Source organism: Tenrec ecaudatus, chromosome 10 (genome assembly GCF_050624435.1).
Source record: "Tenrec ecaudatus isolate mTenEca1 chromosome 10, mTenEca1.hap1, whole genome shotgun sequence".
Taxonomy (NCBI): Eukaryota; Metazoa; Chordata; class Mammalia; order Afrosoricida; family Tenrecidae; genus Tenrec; species Tenrec ecaudatus.
The window spans coordinates 39,032,526-39,049,786 of record NC_134539.1 but is presented as its reverse complement, the minus strand read 5'-3'; the positions used below and the strand labels follow the sequence as shown (position 1 = coordinate 39,049,786).

Genomic DNA, 17,261 nt, shown 5'->3' with positions numbered 1-17,261 from the left:
TCTTTAGAAAAAAAATGTACAAAAAATGCTAGGAAGAGCGAACATGAAAGAACCAAGAGAACATTCTGGTAGTTACAGACAAGGGAGAACTTTCTCTCAAAGGAAATATATATTAGCAATCACCATGCTAGAAAAACGAGATGCAGTTCAAATCTTAGAACAATTCAGTGCCAAGACTGAGGCTGTTGCCCTGGGGCTCTGTGCTGTAGATGCTCTCACACCCCTTTTGTAAAGCCACACTGTGCAAGTGGTAACATAGTTTCAGAGAAAGCCCATACAACATGATTTACAAAACAGTCGACAGGGAGACTGGTGCTGGCAGCTTTTTTTTTTTTTTTTTGCATGGAAGGCTGCCTGCCCCAGGAAACAGCCTTAGAAAGATCTTGAGATGTGTAGATGGGGGAGGCCATTATCTAAGAAAGAATCATCTAACCCCAAACCCATGGCCACAGAGTCAAATGTTGACCAACAGAACTGCCTCAGAGGCTCTTCAGGGCTGTACATCTCTCTGGAAGCACCTCTCTTTCCCCTGGAAGAGCAGCTGGTGGGTCCAAACCAATGACCTTTCCTTCAGCGGCAACGCATGCAACCAATGTGCCACCTGGGCTCCCCTCCTCTGGTCCCACATCCAGAATCCTCTCCCAATGAGGTGAATGAATAAGTTCACTAATTGTTATCAACTCACGTAGAATGCAAGGACATATTAAAAGATCGGCACAGTGTTCTTTTTGAAAATATTGTTTCTTCTTTAACACAGTGGCTTTTGAGATTTATCTTTAAATGACATTGTCCTAAAACAGAAAAATTTCTGGGGGAGGCAGCAATGGTGGTAACAAAAGGTAAAAGTGAATTGTTATATTAATTTTATTTGTGTTTATAAAACTGATAAAAGGAGGCTTTGTGTACAAAGATCACAAAACAACATCCATTGAATTAATGTGGTTCTTCGATGCACACGTGAACAAGAAGAGAAATTTGTTGGTTTTAAAATTCTGGCATAAATATATTAAAGCTGACCAAAATGAAAAAAAAAGGCAAGCTACATCACTTCCTCATACAAAAAATGTACAAAACATTAGCCTCTAACTAGATAAACATAATACTTGTCTGCACAGTTAGCCATTGAGTAACTGTGTCTCTTGAAGTCTCCAATCAGAAGGTGATTTAAAAACAGCTGTGACGAGCCAGTTCCTCAGGTAACTTCAGTCATGGAGGCGGACTGATTCTGCAGAGTAAACACAGAGAAAAATCTTATGAGTTTCACCAATGGGCTCGTACGTGCATTCTTCCCGGAACCAGCCTGTTGCTGCCCAGTTGATCCCAATCCGCCGTGACCAGCCCTAGGCATCACACACACAGCAGAACTGGGGTTCACAGGATCTTCGGTGTTGCAATTTTGGGGAAGCAGATCGCTGGTGGATGGGTTAGAACCACCAAGCTTTTCATGATTACACAAATGAAAACCACTTGCACAGGTGCCAAGGGGCCCTGAAAGAGCTGTCTCCGAGACCTAGCTACTGAATTTGCACTAGCATCCTGTGCATGTGAGAGTTACACTGAATAAGGAAAACCGATGAAAAACTGATCTACTTTGAACTACAGTGCTGGTGAAGAATACTGAAAGTCCGATGGAGGCCAAAGAACAAGCAGATCTTTCTTTGCAGAAGCACAGCAAGAGCTCTCTTTAGGAGCAAAGATGGTGAAAGTTTGTTTCACACACTTTGGACATGTTATCAGAAGAGACCAGTCTCTGGTGAAGAATGTCATGTTTGGTAAAGTGGAGGGCTAGCTAAAAAGAATGTAGAAATTTCTGTAAAATAACAGATGAGTAAAAAGAGCCAAAAATGCCCTATACATGAAAAAAAAAAATGCCACTGGAAACTAACAATGAATGAGCAAAATTGCTAATGCTTTGGTTTAAGAAGCAAGCACAAATCCCTCTCAGCACATAGAGCATCGCTAAGACACGAAGTTTGTCTGAGACACTTAAATACAGAGCAGGGCCACACTCTGATGTGTCCACACACATCCCATTTCGCAGAACATATCACGCGCATAAGTACTACGAGCTTGTGTAAATAACATAATGCAAACAGATGATGTCGGACTGAATTGTCTAGAAAAAGAAAATTTTAATGAGAAACATAATGGTGTACCTTTGAATATATTAAAAATCACTTTTACACAATTCAAAACTCAGTAAGACAGAGGGAAAGGTTTAAATATGTAAAACTGGCACATGTGGAAAACACTAGATATACAATATATGTGGGGAGCAGCTTTGAGATCCCTAAATGCTTGTATTAGGGAATAAACCCACGGCCATCGAGTTGAATCCAACTCTTAGCTACCCTGTAAGGCAGGGTAGAACAGCCTCCATGACTTTCCAACACTGTCACTGTCCGAGGTTAGGAAACAACACAATGGAGTTCAGGGAGCCTCGCTGTTGTTAGGCGCCACTGGGTCAGCTCCAAGCCGGCATACGACAGACAGGATGACACACTAGCCGGCTGCTCCTGTGTTTGAGGCCCTGGTTTCTGTCACTCTGTCAATCCATCTCAAAAAGGGCAAGCTAAATCCTCTCCGCATACAAAAGAGGCACAAAACATTAGCCTCGAACCGGAGAAACATAATTTATTTGTCTTCACAGTTATTCATGGGCCATGAACATGAATGAAGTGCCCTGGGAATCATAAAGTGGATTTTAGCAACTGTGTTCAGGCTACAATGTAATGTTTTATAATATGATCTCCCTATGGACCCAATGTGAATTTACTCTAAACGTTTAATATTCTCTGCTTTCCAGAGAAGATTGAGGTTTCTAACAGTTTTAAATGGCCATGGTTGATGGACCCTTGCTTGGCGGATGCACTAGTTTGGTATAGTTATCTGTGTAGGGAAATTAGGATCGATGAACATGCAGATAAAAATGGGATTGATGATTTCCTGGGGGAGTCGAGGGCGAGAGAGGGAGAAAGGAGGAATCCGCATCAGTGTGTAAGAGAGGTGGGGGGGAAGCTACACAATGGAGTCTGTCAGTGACTGACTGCACAGCCCTTCTTGATATGACTGAACCCCTGCATTGTATGATAGGTAAATTATAGATCAATAAAAGGAGGACATTAAAAAATAAAAGTATAAGCCATAGATAGATTCATTTTGGTCCTGGATGGATATCGACAATAAACAGTTGTGTTAGTGAGCATGTCCATCCCCTTTAAAGAGACATTTGTGTTGACTTAACTTGAAAAACAAAACAAAACCCCCTCCATTTTTACTTTTATATGAACAATAATGTTTTTTTCCCCTGAAACAAATAGAACAGAACATATGCACTGATGGAATACGTTACATCGCATCAGTGAGGATTTACGCCAATGTCCTCTTGTCTGCTGTAACAATCTAGGAATTTAATTTGTGCATTCTGCATAGAAAATCCACAGTCACAATCTAATTCAAAATAAAGACCCTCTATGAAGTAGGGAAAAATTTCCTGTGATTGTGAACTTATTTTTCTTTGTAATTTTTTGTTTACTTAATCTGAGACCAAGTAATTAGGGCAAAAGTTTAGCATTATTTTATCCCCTGGTGGATTTTATTTTTAAATATTCATTATGTTGGGAATAACATTCAGATAAAAGATAGATCTTTTTATTGTATTCTCCGTTCACATTTTCTCCCTCTTTGCTGCTTTCTTGTACTTATTAATTTCACCAATGTCATTTATAATTCATCATCTTTAAGCTAGTTCTCATCATTGGATCCACTTATTATTAGTTTCCAGTGGTTTATATACTTTTCATTTTAAGTGGGCACTGTGGCTCTTCTTACGCATCTGTAATTTTATAGAAAGTCCTGAATTCTTCGTTTTAATTCCACTTTACTTTGCTTATTCTTTATGTGTTGTATTTGATCATTGTAATCATTTATGCTATTTGCTTATTCTGATTACAACCCCTCATGTTGGCTTCTACTCTCATATATTATAGACCTTTGTAACTTGACACAATGCTCATATCGCACTGTGAGAATTCCGATAGTAATCACTTGGCAGTGTATTCTTCCAGATAAAATTTTACATTTGTTTCAGTCCTAATAGGACTCTACAAATTGAGGACTTAAAAAAAATCATTTTATTGGGGGCTTGTACAACTCATCACAATCCATCCATCCATCCATTGTATCAAACACATTTGTACATTTGTTGCCATCATCATTCTCAAAACATTTGCTTTTGACTTGGGCCCTTGGTATCAGTTCCTCATTTTCCCCTCCCTCCCTCCCTTCCTCCATCCCTCACGAACCCTTGATAATTTATAAAGTATTATTTTTTCATGTCTTATACTGACGGATGTCTCCCTTCACCCATTTTCTGTTGTCTATCCCCCTCAGAGAGGGTTATATGTAGATCATTGTGATCGGTTCCTCCCTTTCACCTCACCTTCCCCTTCCCCTCCTGGTATCGCTACTCAATATTGGTCCTGAGGAGTTTATCCATCCTGGATTCCCTGTGTTTCCAGTTCTTATCTGTACCCGTGTATATGCTCTAGTCTAGCCGATTTGTAAGGTAGAATTGGGGTCATGATAGTTGAAGGGAGGAAGCGTTAAAAAACTAGAGCAGTGGTTCTCAACCTTCCTAATGCCACAACCCTTTAAACAGTTCCTCATGTTGTAGTGACTCTCAAGCATAAACTTATTTCTGTTGCTACTTCATAACTGTCATTTTGCTACTGTTATAAATCATAATGTAAATATCTGATATGCAGGATGTATTTTCCTTTTTACAAATTGAACATAATTAAAATACAGTGATTAATCTCAAAACAATATGTAATCATATATTGGTGAAATATTTATTTCTAATGACAAATACATGAAATTTTGTCTAGAAGCATGGTGTAGCATGGGTAACAGTCTTAATGCTGGATACTCGTACATGGGCATGGTGGCTTGGTTCCTAAGGCCATTGGAAATATGTATTTTCTGATTGTCTTAGGTGACCCATGTGGAAGAGTCATGACCCACGGGTTGAGAATTGTTGAACTAGAGGAAAGTTATATGTTTCAAAAATGCTATACTGCACCCTGATTGGCTCATCTCTTCCTGTTACCCTTCTATAAGTGGATGTTCAAGTCTACAGATGGAATTTGGGCCTCCACTCTGCACTCTCCCTCATTCACATTGATATGATTTTTTGTTCTGGGTCTTTGATGCCTGGTACCTGATCCTATGGACACCTCATGATCACACAGTCTGGTGTACTTTTTCCATGTGGATTTGTTTTTTCTCAGTTAGATGGCCCTTTGCTTAACTTCAAGCCATTAAGACCCCAGATGCTATATATGTTGATAGGTGGACACTATCAGCTTTCTTCACCACATTTGCTTATGCATACATTTTGTCTTCAGTGATCCTATCGGGAAGGTGAGCACCACAGAATACCAGGTTATTAGAACAAAGTGTTCTTGCTTTGAGGGAGTACTTGAGTAGAAGCCCAATGTCCTTCTGTTACCTTAATACTAAACCTATAAATATATTTACACATCATTATATATAAATATATTTACATATGTACATAACTGTATTGTTATATATAAATATATTTACATATGCACATAACTGTATTTAGACCTCTATAAAGGCCCTTTTCCTCCTAGTTCTTTCCTCTATTGCCTTTTACTTTCCCCTTGTCCCACTATCATGGTCACCCTTCATTTGGGTTTCAGTAATTCCTCTCAGTTACATTGCCCTTGTTCAAGCCCTACCAGGCATCCCAAGCACCCGCTCACCATTGATTTTAGATCACTTCTTGTTTCCTTGTCCCTGGGTTTGTTAATGCCCACTTCTTTTCCCTGCCTCCCCCTCTCCCATGTCCCCTGAAACTGTTGGTCCTGTTGTTTTCTCCTCTGGATTGTTTATCCAGCCAATTTTATCTAGTTAGACCTGCAGAGACAATAATAAGCACAAAAACAAGACAGAGCCTGACAAAACAACAAAAGAAATGAAAACAACTAAAAAACCAATGACAAAAAAGAAAGAAAAGAAAAGCCGATAAAAAGGTCTGTTTGTTGACCTTTAGGAGTATTTTCCAGTCCAGTCTGAATGGGTGCCATGCCCTGTCCCCAAAGTCTATTTTTGGCATTCCCTGGGGACTGCATTGGTTTGTTCCCCTTGCTGCTCTGTTGCACGCTCTTAGTGTTTTGCCCTGGTGTGGTGGGGTCAGATCAGGCACAATTCCTGCACTGTTTCCAGTGTTGTCCTTCGAAGTACAATGGGTCAGTGAGGTATTTCGTGTCTCATGGTGGGGCTGGTCCTACAGTCCTCTCTGTGCATTGGCTGCTCTGAGCAGAAGTATCATCTTCGGGGCTTGGTCGGCCAGGAAGCGTTTCACTCTCTCTCCCGTGTGCTCTGATCAGCCATGTCCTTGTCCCTGAGCTGTAGCTTCAGTGCTGTCCTCTGAAGGGAATTCTTTTGTGGGGGAGGGGGCTGTCCAAGTAGTTGAGATTGGGGCTGGCCCCTCAACTAACTCTAAATTTGATAGGGCTGTCTGGGCAGCTGAGATTTCTCAGAGGAATTGTCTATCTGGAGCTGAGTCCAACAGACAAGTTTTCCTGTGGATCCCTTTGTCGTCATTGCTATTACGCTCTAGTGGATTCTTTCACTGGAAACCTCTGGGACCACTTGATTTATGCAAGAATCGTAGTTACAAATATTTCCTTCTCATCCCCTCCTCTCTTTCCCACCCCCCTTAACATCTAGTTTTCTAGGTTCTTGGAACATTGGAAGCGCTTTGGAGATGCTCTAATCAATTCTAATGGATTATTTTGGTTTTCTGATTCCTCTCAGACTTACATTATATTCTTGAGAACTCAGTTATGTATTTTAGAAAGTCGATGTTGGATATTTTTCAAGGTTCTTCAGAAACCCTGTATAGGATTGTTACGAGTTGGCATCAACTCTATAGCAACTTTTTTTTTGAGTTTTCCATATTTGTAGAAACTGAGATCATAACTTGTGTTTCAAACATTTCTTATCATGTGAAAAAATTTCAATTCATGATTTCTTCTTACTTTAAAAAGTTGTTGTTACAGAATACAGCAGATAGTGTAAAGTATTCAAATAAAAATAATTTATAAGTTATCAAGGGTTCATGAGGGTGGGAAGGTGGGAGAGGGAGGGGGAAAAAGAGGAGCTGATATCAAGGGCTCTATTAGAAAAAAATGTTTGGGAAATATTGATGGCAATAGATGTACAAATGTGCTTCATACAATTGATATATGGATTGTTATAAGAGTTGTAAGAGCCCCCAATAAAATGATGTATTAAAATAGAAATAAAAATTGAAAGTTGTTTGATCAATAATTTGGTCATTTACAACATTCCATTTGCTAGCAAGTGGTAAAAATAAGGTAATTTAACATCCCAAGGTTACAAAAATAGGTGATCTTGGGAAGATATTATAACATGTTTCTATTTATAAAATGGAACCTATAGTATCCTGAGCTCTGTGAGTCTGATTAAGGACTTCTGAACTTGAGTTGGCCTGGGCTGGGCTGCCTTCTTGATATATAATTACTTATAGATATAAAGCTCTTTGTGTGTTTTTTAAATCATTTTATTGTGGGCTCATACAACTCTTAGCACAATCCATCCATCAATTGAATCAGACATGTTTGTACATATGTTGCCTTCATTCTTTTCTAGACGTTTGCTTTCAATTGCGCCCTTGGTGTTGGCTCTTTTTCATACAGAGATGAGTGTTACTGGATTGGGTTCTCTGGTCAACTCTGGCCTAACACACCCTGTAATCAGGAAATACCTCAAGTTTCATCCAAATGAGATGATTACCCAAATGGGTTACGCCTTGTTCAAGTCTGTGCAGTCCCATAAGTTTTGCTTTTTTTTTTTTTTTAAAGATAAAACAGCTCGCCTTTTAAATTTACTCCTGAAAGTTTTTAAAGACCCCACATCCAGACTCTTGCAATAGTGGATCACAGGTGGAACTACCGGGAGGGAACACGGCTCTGGTTGTGGCCTCTTGGACTTTGTCCAGCAGGCAGGCCTGGCCATTTCCCTTTCAACTAGCTTTCTCCCCAGAGTCACTGCCCCTGCCCTTTCCTCCGGCCTCGGCTGCTCGAGCAGCAGCAGTGACAGCTAAGAGCAGAATTGGAAGCAGGCTCCCACGTGGTGTTTGTTAGTATGGTAGACACACAACATGCAAATCCCTTATATGTTTTATCTCACAGAATGCAATGTGGACATTAAATGACACATACCTATATGGTCACATTGAGAGATTCAAAGAAGTTCAAGGAGTGCCTATTGTGAACAAATTTCAAAATTTATAGGAGAGTACTTCCAAAAGGTGGTGGAAAGATGAAATGAAAAAAAATGTATATTTTAAGAAACGTTTGGAAGTACTCTCGTGTGTGTGTGTGTGTGTGTGTGTGTGTGATGGTTCCTGGCTATTACAAGATATAGTGTCTGGGGTCTTAAAGACTTGAAGTTAAACAGGCAGCTATCTAGCAGGGAAGCAACAAAGCCCACATGGAAGAAGCACACCAGCCTGTGAGATCATGAGGTGTCGATTGGATCAGGTACCAGAAATTTTTAAAAACGTGATCACCTTGACATGAATGTAGACACAGTGGAGACCCACAACCCACCTGACAGTCCCTCACACAAAGGCCGCATGAAAGGGATGATCTATCCAGGGTGCAGTATAGTACTGATGAAACACACACCTCTCCTCTAGTTCCGTAATACTTCCTCGCTCACTATTATGATCTTTGTTTCATCTCGTTAATCTTGTTAGATCTGCGTATGTTCATTTGTACAGTTGAGATTGTTTGATGCATGAAATCCAAGAGAGAGAAACCCTTCAGAAATAGTAATGGGAGTAATGATTCCCTGAGGGGACACATGGTGTGGGGTGGGTGGGTGCGGGAACTGACAGCAATGACGACCGTATACCCCCACTTGAGGGGAACGAATAACAGAATTGTAGGTGAGTGGATGGTTTAAGATACAGCAAATATATATATAATTATGTACATCATCTATACTATAATAATAAGGGTTCCTGGAGGGTAGGGTGGGGGAGGGAGGAGATAAAGGGGAGCTCATATCAAAGAGCTCAAGAAGAAATTGTTTTGAAACCGATGGGAGCAGCAATTTTACAATTATGCTTGATCTAATTGAATTATTGATTGTTATAATATCCGTAAGAGCTCCCAATGAAATGATTAAATAATAAAAAAAGAGTTACAGTCTCAGAACCGCACAGGGGAACTGTAGTTCTATCCTGCCCTATAAGGCTGCCATGAGTCAGAATCAACTCCGTGGTAGTGAATTTGCCTTTTGGTTGGGCTTAATGGAGAGACTTAAGTATTTTTTCCTAAAATGGAAATAATTATTCTTTCCTGGCTCATTAATAAAATGAGGAATACTTCAATAAAGATAAAGGGATATAGTATAGCATGTCTCTGAGAGAAAATTGATCATTTAAAAACTTGTAAATATAGAAAAGTTTTATTTTCTGCTACATTGCTCTGAACTCCCAATCCAACTCACTGCCATGGAGCTGATTCTGACCCACAGCGATCCAGTAGAACAGAGTAAAACTACCCTCATGGGGTTCGGCGACAGTAACTAATTAGAGGAGAAAGTCTCATCTTTCTCTTGAGAAGTAACCAGTGGTTTTAAACTCTTGGCCTTGTGGTTAGCAGCCCACTGCTATGAGTTGGAATCAACCAGTTGGCAGTGAGTTTGGTTTGTTTTTGGTGTTAGAGTTGGCAAGTCTTCTTTATAGTTTGACCTGTTTCATCAGTTAGAAATTTATTTTTGTTTTCACAGATGTTAGCTAGTGGACTCTGACTCAGTGTGACGTATTATTTACTCACTTATCTTTGCCAATCTTTGCAGATCCTCTGGTTTATGGGCGGGCAAGCACTCAAAGGATCGTCTAATTATTCTGTTGGCTTGGTGGGAAATAAGGCCCTGCTGTATAATAAGTGACCAGTCAAGGAGCTCCGTGTTGAATTTGTGATTGCAATCATCATCAAAGCAGACCCCAAAGGACTCTTGGATACGAGTCCCTTGTGAATGTGGCCCGCTTACCTCTATCACTGTATGTGGTACAATGCTCTCCTTTCCAGATATTGTCCCAGTCAGTAAATGAAGTTTGCAAACCACCCACATGATTGCGTCAAATTTATGCGAGTGTTACATCAGAGGTCAATGTGTCCTGGATCAATGGGGATCTATGTCCGATGTCACTGAGAGCTTCCAGCGCGAATACAGTTCTGCGGGGAGCAGGGAGGACACCTTTCCTGAGGGATCAGCTTTGTATTCATCCTGGGTGAATTCAGTGAGAGCTTGTTTCTAGTAAAGGGACTGATTTGTTGACCACTCAAGGTTACAGGTGTGAGCCTGTTTAGTTTGCTAAATGACATTACTATACCTGTGCACTTAGGGTTTCCAGAGGGCTTTCTATCCTTGGGAAAGCCATTAGGGGTACTCCACGGGGATCCTCAGGTTTGGCTTTGGAAGAAGATCCTTGCGTTCCTTTAAAGTTATGGACCACACACATTCCCTGCAGGACGAGGGAAAGAGAGATTGCGGTCAGACTGCAGCCAGCACCACCTAGCCATTTCTGATGGCAGGACTTTCCCCTTAGATACTGTTGCCATAGTGATTTTTTTTTTGGCCTTTGTGTGGGTAGGGAAACTCTTTGGCATAATATAGGGTGTCTTCAAAGAACATTCTAACTATGTGTGGGTTGGGGTGTTGGTAGCCATCCATGGAATTGCCCGAGAGCTGGAGGTGATCAGGGCGCCTATAAAGTCGGGCGAGTAATGGCTGGTGACAATTAAACACCATGCGTATCAACTGCCTGAGCTCTGGTGGCGTAGTGGACTGTGCACAGAACTGCCGAGCACAGTATCAGTGGTTTGAACCCACCAGCTGCTCTGGGGGGAAAGACGAGGTTTTCTATTCCTGTAAAGAATTATAGTCTCGGAGACGCCTGCTCGGTCCCAGAGGGCTGCTGTCAGTGGGAAGCGAGTTTTGAGTATTTATCTATTTATTTATTTATGGCTACATTTGGTGCTGTGCTGAATTAACCCACCCAACCATCCGACAAGGGCGCTACTCCAGCTTACATGAGGAGGACCAGAGAGCCAAGATAGCCTGCCCAAGGAGCTACAGAGATTTGCGCATGAGACTCCCCCAACTCAGACACTGCCATTTGCCACTGAACGAGAGCCACACACATAGGGGGTGATCAGAGCAGGTTAGCTACCTGACAACCCCTACTGGAAATGTTCGCGCCTCAATGTCATCAGCAGGTAGCTGCTTTGTGAGACTCAAAAGCGCCTTAGGGGCTGCTCTCTTCTAGTGTCTCCATTTCAGAACTCCCCCAAATCACTGGCTCCTTAATGTCCTTTGGAGGCCCCCCAGCAGAAATGACCACGTGCAAGACCTTCTCTGCGGGTTTTGCCTATGCAGAGTTTATCCGCCCCTTTCCACACCCTCCCACTTGCCTCCACAGCCTTGTGTCTATTGCCACTGTCACATCTTTGAACCAGCATTTTCCCAGACGCATTTTCCCTGTCACCCAGCAGCACATTTAAGTAAAAAGCGGTATTCGGCTCTGCTTGAGCCTCCTTCGTATAGGAAATGGACAAAGTGGAACGTATAGGAGTGCAGGAAATGGAGAGAGCCAGGCAAGACCCATGACCAACTGGTTGAGTGGCCATTGAGCAAAGGCCTCTTGAGCCTTAGTTTCTCTAGCTGTTAGAGGAGGCTAAGAATGGAAGGGCGATGGCAACAAATGTACAAATGTGCTTGACATATGTATGTATGTATGTATGTAATGTATGTATGTATGTATGTATGGATGGATGGATGGGTGGGTGGATGGGTGGATGGATGGGTGGATGGATGGATGGATGGATGGGTGGGTGGATGGGTGGATGGATGGGTGGATGGATGGGTGGAAGGATGGATGGATGGGTGGGTGGATTGTGATAAGGGTTGTACCAGCCTCCTATAAAGTGATTTTTGAAAATGTTACTTAAAATTAGATGGGAGGTGGGAAGATGTACTAGAACGGATCCTGGTGATGCGTATGCAACTGTTTTAAAATTCAAGTGAGCTATGGAAGTAGATGATGTTTGAATTATGTCACAAAGCTATTGAAAAAAAAATGTTGCTAGAGTTATCCGAGAAACTCATGATTTGATACATACATGAAGTATAGGGCGCACCGTAATTGTTCAGCAAAGAATTCCTCGTGCTTTCCCTCGCCTTCATCTTCATCGTGAGCACACACAGGTAAGACAATGAACTCAACCCAGACAACTACTCTTCGCTCTCACACGGTGCTCTTCTCTCTTCTTCTGTCTCCTCTCCACGGGTCTGCTCTGGACTCCTCCAGTATTGTCCACGATATCCATCCCTCAAGTCTTCCTTCCTCACGGGGAGTGGGCATGTGGTATGCCCACATGCACACGCATGTGAAAGTCCACTCTAGATGCATAACCAGTTTCACAATGGAGTGATGCAACTGCTCTGACCTCGACAGAAATGTCATTGTAGAAAACACGATCTGACATCAACAGGGAAATCACATAAACGAGGCAAAAACAGACCAACTAGGACATCACTGGGTTGAGTAAACACAGAAATCCAAAGGTTATCCTACCATGATGATCTCGTTTCGAAAACTCTCTCCTCTGTTGAAACCACCTGAGCTTGTTCCCGATACTGAAAAGCATTTTGGGGAGATCATTAACACCCCCAGGACATTTGGGCACTGCTTTTCCTGCAACTTGACTGAGAGAACCTGTATTTATGCTTTTCATCTTTCACAGGGTCCTACAGAAACGTAATCTTCAGTCACTGAAGGACTGTAAATCACATAATCCGAACTCGAAGGACCAGTATCAGAGGCTAAATTGTGAGGATCTGGTTTGTAGAAGGCTATGAAGGACAGTGGGAGCCCAGGATACATTTGTGGGATCGACACAGGCAATAAGTCTCCGGTGATTTCCTTCTACCCATAAGAGAGAGATGGGAGGGAAGCAGGTACTAAGCACAGGGCATTGGAGAGAAGACGACAGAACATCAAAAGGATAAAGCTGACCGGAACGGGTACAACCTTGTCAGTAGAGCCCCCTCTGATGCACATTAGACCTGATCTGGTTTTCAACATTTCCTGATTTTTTGTTGTTTTGATTATTCATATTGAGGCTTATCTCAGATGTGTTATGTCATGGGGGTGGGGTCACCCTGTTGAATTTTTGTTGTATGTGTTTCAGTTCTTCAGTATATGAAACCATGAGCCTATAGGAACAGCAAATACAATAAGGTTCCTGTGGGGTGGGGTACGGCAGTGGTGGTGGTGGTGGTGGAGTCGGTAAAGGGAGCTGATCTCAAGGAGTTCAGGAAGGAAAATAATGTTTTGAAACCGATTGTGGCAGCAATTGTACAATGCCGTTGATGTGCTTGAACTATGGAACGATACCATAACTGTATTCACTTCCAATAAAATGGTCTTGGTAAAAAAAGAAAGAAATGCGATCATTTTCTTCTGTTTGGAAATTATCCTAATAGAATCCTACACAGCAATGAAAAGGAATGAGCTATTAATACACGCTACAGAATGGAAGAATCTCAAAATAATGAAGGTGGGTGCGAGTGACTAGGGGGAAATTATTTAATACTATAGATACATTTATCTCAAATTATAGAAAAGGCAAATAGAGACAAATGATCACAGAGCTGTGCGGGTCAGGGAAGGCCTGCAGATGCGTAATGGAAGTGCTCTCTCTTGGCTCTTACAACTCTTTTAACAATTCATACATCAATTGTATCAAGCACATTTGTGCATATGTTGCCATCATCCTTTTCAAAACATTTTATTTCTACTTGAGTCTTTGGTATCCGATCCCCCCCCACAATGAACCCTTAATAAATGATCAATTATTATTATTTTCATATCCTAATCCATCTGTCCTCTCCCTTCACTCATGTTTCTGTTGTTCATCCCCCTGGGGCTGGGGGGGGGATGTTATAGGTTGATCATTGCAGTCATTTCCCCCTTTCTCTCCCCCACCTTCCCCCTACCCTCCTGTTATCGCTACTCCCATTCCTGTTCCTGAGGGGTTTATCTGTCCTGGATTCCATGTGTCTAAAGCACTTTTCTGTACCAGTGTACATGCTCTGGTCTAGCCAAGATTTGTAAGGCAGAACTGGGGTCATGATAGCAGGTGGAAGGAAGCATTAAAGAACTAGAGCAGCGGTTCTCAACCTATGGGTCATGACCCCTTTGGGAGTCAAATGATCCTTTCACAGGGGTCGCCTGATTCATAACCGTAGTATCAATGAAAATAACTTTATGGTTGGGGGGGGGTTACCACAACATGAGGAACTATAAGGACCATGACATTAGGAAGGTTGAGAACCATTGCACTAGAGGAATGCTTGTGTTTTGCCGGTGCTACACTGCACCTTGGTTGACTCGCCCCTTACTTGTGACCTTTCTGTAAGGGGATGTACAATTGTCTAGAGATGGGCTTTGGATCTCCACTCTGGCCCCCCTCAGCACATTGATATAAGTGTTTGTTTCCGGTCTTCTGATGCTTGGTACCGTCAACACCTTGTCATCACACAGGCTGGTGTGCTTCTTCCAGGTGGGCTTTGTTGCTTCACTGCTAGATGGCCACTTGTTTAACTTCAAGCCTTTAAGACCCCAGATGCTATATCTTGTCATAGGTGGACATCTGCCTTCTTCACCACATTTGTTTATGCACCCGTTTGTCTTCAGTGATTGTCTCAGAAAGGTGAGCATCACAGAATGCCAGGTTATTAGAACAAAGTCTTCTTGCCTTGAGGGAGGACTTGGGTAGAGGCTGTCACGGGCATATTCATGGCAATATTTATCTAATGGCTGCTTTACATGCCATTTATTGTACGCTTAATATTCTGTAATAAAGTTATACACTTTAAAAAAAGCAAACCATGTTTTATAATCCAACACAGATGAAGAGATTTGTGACCGCACCCCACCCGCATTTATTAGACTGAAGAGATCTGAATTGTAAGGCTATGGAAAACCTATCAATGAAAACTCTTTGACTAAATATCGTTGAGAAGCCACTTGTGGCTAAGCTAAGACCCAGAGGCACATTTAGATAATGACTGGCCTTCTAAGGAGGGTGGGAGTGGTTAGTTACAGGCTTTAATTTGTCTGTTTGTTTTTCTTAATGGGATATGCAAATCTGTGGCCAGAGTTAAATTTCTCCAGAACTTGGAAAACAGGCTCCATGCATCTGCCAGGGCTCTTTCTGGTCTTCTCGCAAACTGAGGCAGGCCACACTCCCAGTACTTGTAGACTATTTAGAGAACACTGATTTTAAGTTCACCAAATACTAGTTTCCCAAGTGTTGAAAGTGGAGCAAGCGGTCCTTCCGGAGTAATCCTTTCCCTGACCGCCAGAGGGGGTTGGCCGATCCTATTTCTGATAGAAAAGGTGCTTTAGCGATCACTCTTGCAGGAGAATGATGCATTCATCCTTGGGAAATATTTGTAATTCACAAGTTTTGGACAAGAACAATGTGGATTTAGACAAAAGCAAAGCAAAAAATGCATCCAACAAAAGCCATCAAACCAAACATTTACTGATAATGAACCTATTGGGGCTCATAGCAACCCTATAGGACAGGGCAGACCTTGGTGGGTTTATGGAGCTATAAATCTTTATGGGAATGAAATTATCTGTCTCCCAGGGAGCAACTGGTGGTTTTAAACGGCTGGCCCTGTGGTTACACACCCCCACCCACCTGCCAAGTAAGCCTCCTAGACTCCAGAAAGAAGTCTAGGAACTGACTTGCATGGACTTCTCATGATCTTAGGTAGCTTTCAGAGGGCACTAAGGGAAAGAGGTAGGAAGGGGGAACAGGGGACCGGGAACATACCAGGAACAGGGCCACAGCGGTGCCCAGGATGAAGCCTGCGACCACGTCGGAGCAGTGGTTCCGATACTCGGAAACCCGGTTGAGGCCTGTAAGGAAGGCTGTGCAGAGGGTCCCGAGGCACAGCACGGGCTTGGCCAGTCGACTGCTCTTCGTCTTGATTGTGCTTGTGATGTACATCTGGAATGAGACGGAAGCTGGGAATGAGCAGGCAACCTCGCAGAATGCTGCGCACACACAGACACCAGGCTCACTGCCTGGTTTTCCTGGACCCCCTCTGCTGAACTTGGTAGAAACATAAGGGAGGAGATCAGCGCAGTCAGAGCAATGAACAGGCATGTTGCTCGATGTCTTTGTATCCCAAGGGGCACATGGACAGAGGGACGGGGATGGCTATGAGCAGAGGGCGAGCATGGCATTGTCATGTCACAACTTCAAGCATCACTGGGGTGTTAAGACACTGGGGTGTTTCTCAAGTCCCAAATAAACCTTTTAGGAGAATGGATCTGGTAGCGCGCAACAGGCAGGTGAGCCACCACGCAGCACACTGTTTGTGTTGTGCAGATGCCTCGCTGAGTTTCCGCTCTTAAAGCCCACCACTCCCAAGTTGATGCTGACGCATGGCAACCAGTCCATCCATTCCGAAGTGGACTGACTGACATGAACCTTCCAGCCAGCATACCACGCAAATGTGCTTCAGAGTGTTAGGTCAGTAAATTTATTATTGGAAAAAATTTATTATTGGTAAAATATAAATTTATTTTTTAGTAAACATTTTTTTACCAATAGGTAAAAATAGGTTTAGAAGACGTGAACTGATAAAAGAATGAGACACATTCTGACACCTGGGGCTTCAGCTGTTTTTTCCTGGTGAGGAACTGGAGAGGCTCCCAAATTTCACCAGCTACATTATAAAATGTGTCCATGGTGCCCTAGAATTAGGAAGCTGTGCATGGTGATGGATACACACAAGCACACACCACTAGAGGGCATGGCTGAACCAGCAAACCTTAATGTGTGTGCAGTTCGGCAACCCTGGGATATGTTAACAGAGTGTATAGAAATGCAAACAGATAAACATGGCAATATGCAATGCAGATGATAATTTCCACAGCGTGACACTGTCACACGGGCGTGAGCCTAAGCATGCAACAACAGGGTTCTCCTGGAACAGGTAACTGCCCTGCAGAAACTGGGGTTACGCGCGTTAGAGCACATCAGATCCCGAGGGCATGTCGGAAATATCGAAATATTATTAAAAGTCTTTATATTTAACATTATTAT

At 42.4% G+C, this 17,261-nt stretch overlaps 1 protein-coding gene across 3 annotated transcripts in view; it reads right to left on the bottom strand.

Moving 5' to 3' along the window:
• Nucleotides 1–17,261, bottom strand: part of PLPPR1 (phospholipid phosphatase related 1) — a 266,808-nt gene continuing 249,547 nt past the window's right edge. For all 3 annotated transcript variants that reach the window (XM_075558992.1, XM_075558993.1, XM_075558994.1), the window contains 3 exons: nucleotides 15,981–16,157; nucleotides 10,463–10,594; nucleotides 1–1,225 (listed from right to left, as the gene is read on the bottom strand). In XM_075558992.1, the coding sequence (XP_075415107.1) occupies nucleotides 1,193–1,225; nucleotides 10,463–10,594; nucleotides 15,981–16,157 (342 nt within the window). In that variant the 3' untranslated portion in view covers nucleotides 1–1,192. The remainder of the gene's footprint in view (nucleotides 1,226–10,462; nucleotides 10,595–15,980; nucleotides 16,158–17,261) is intronic.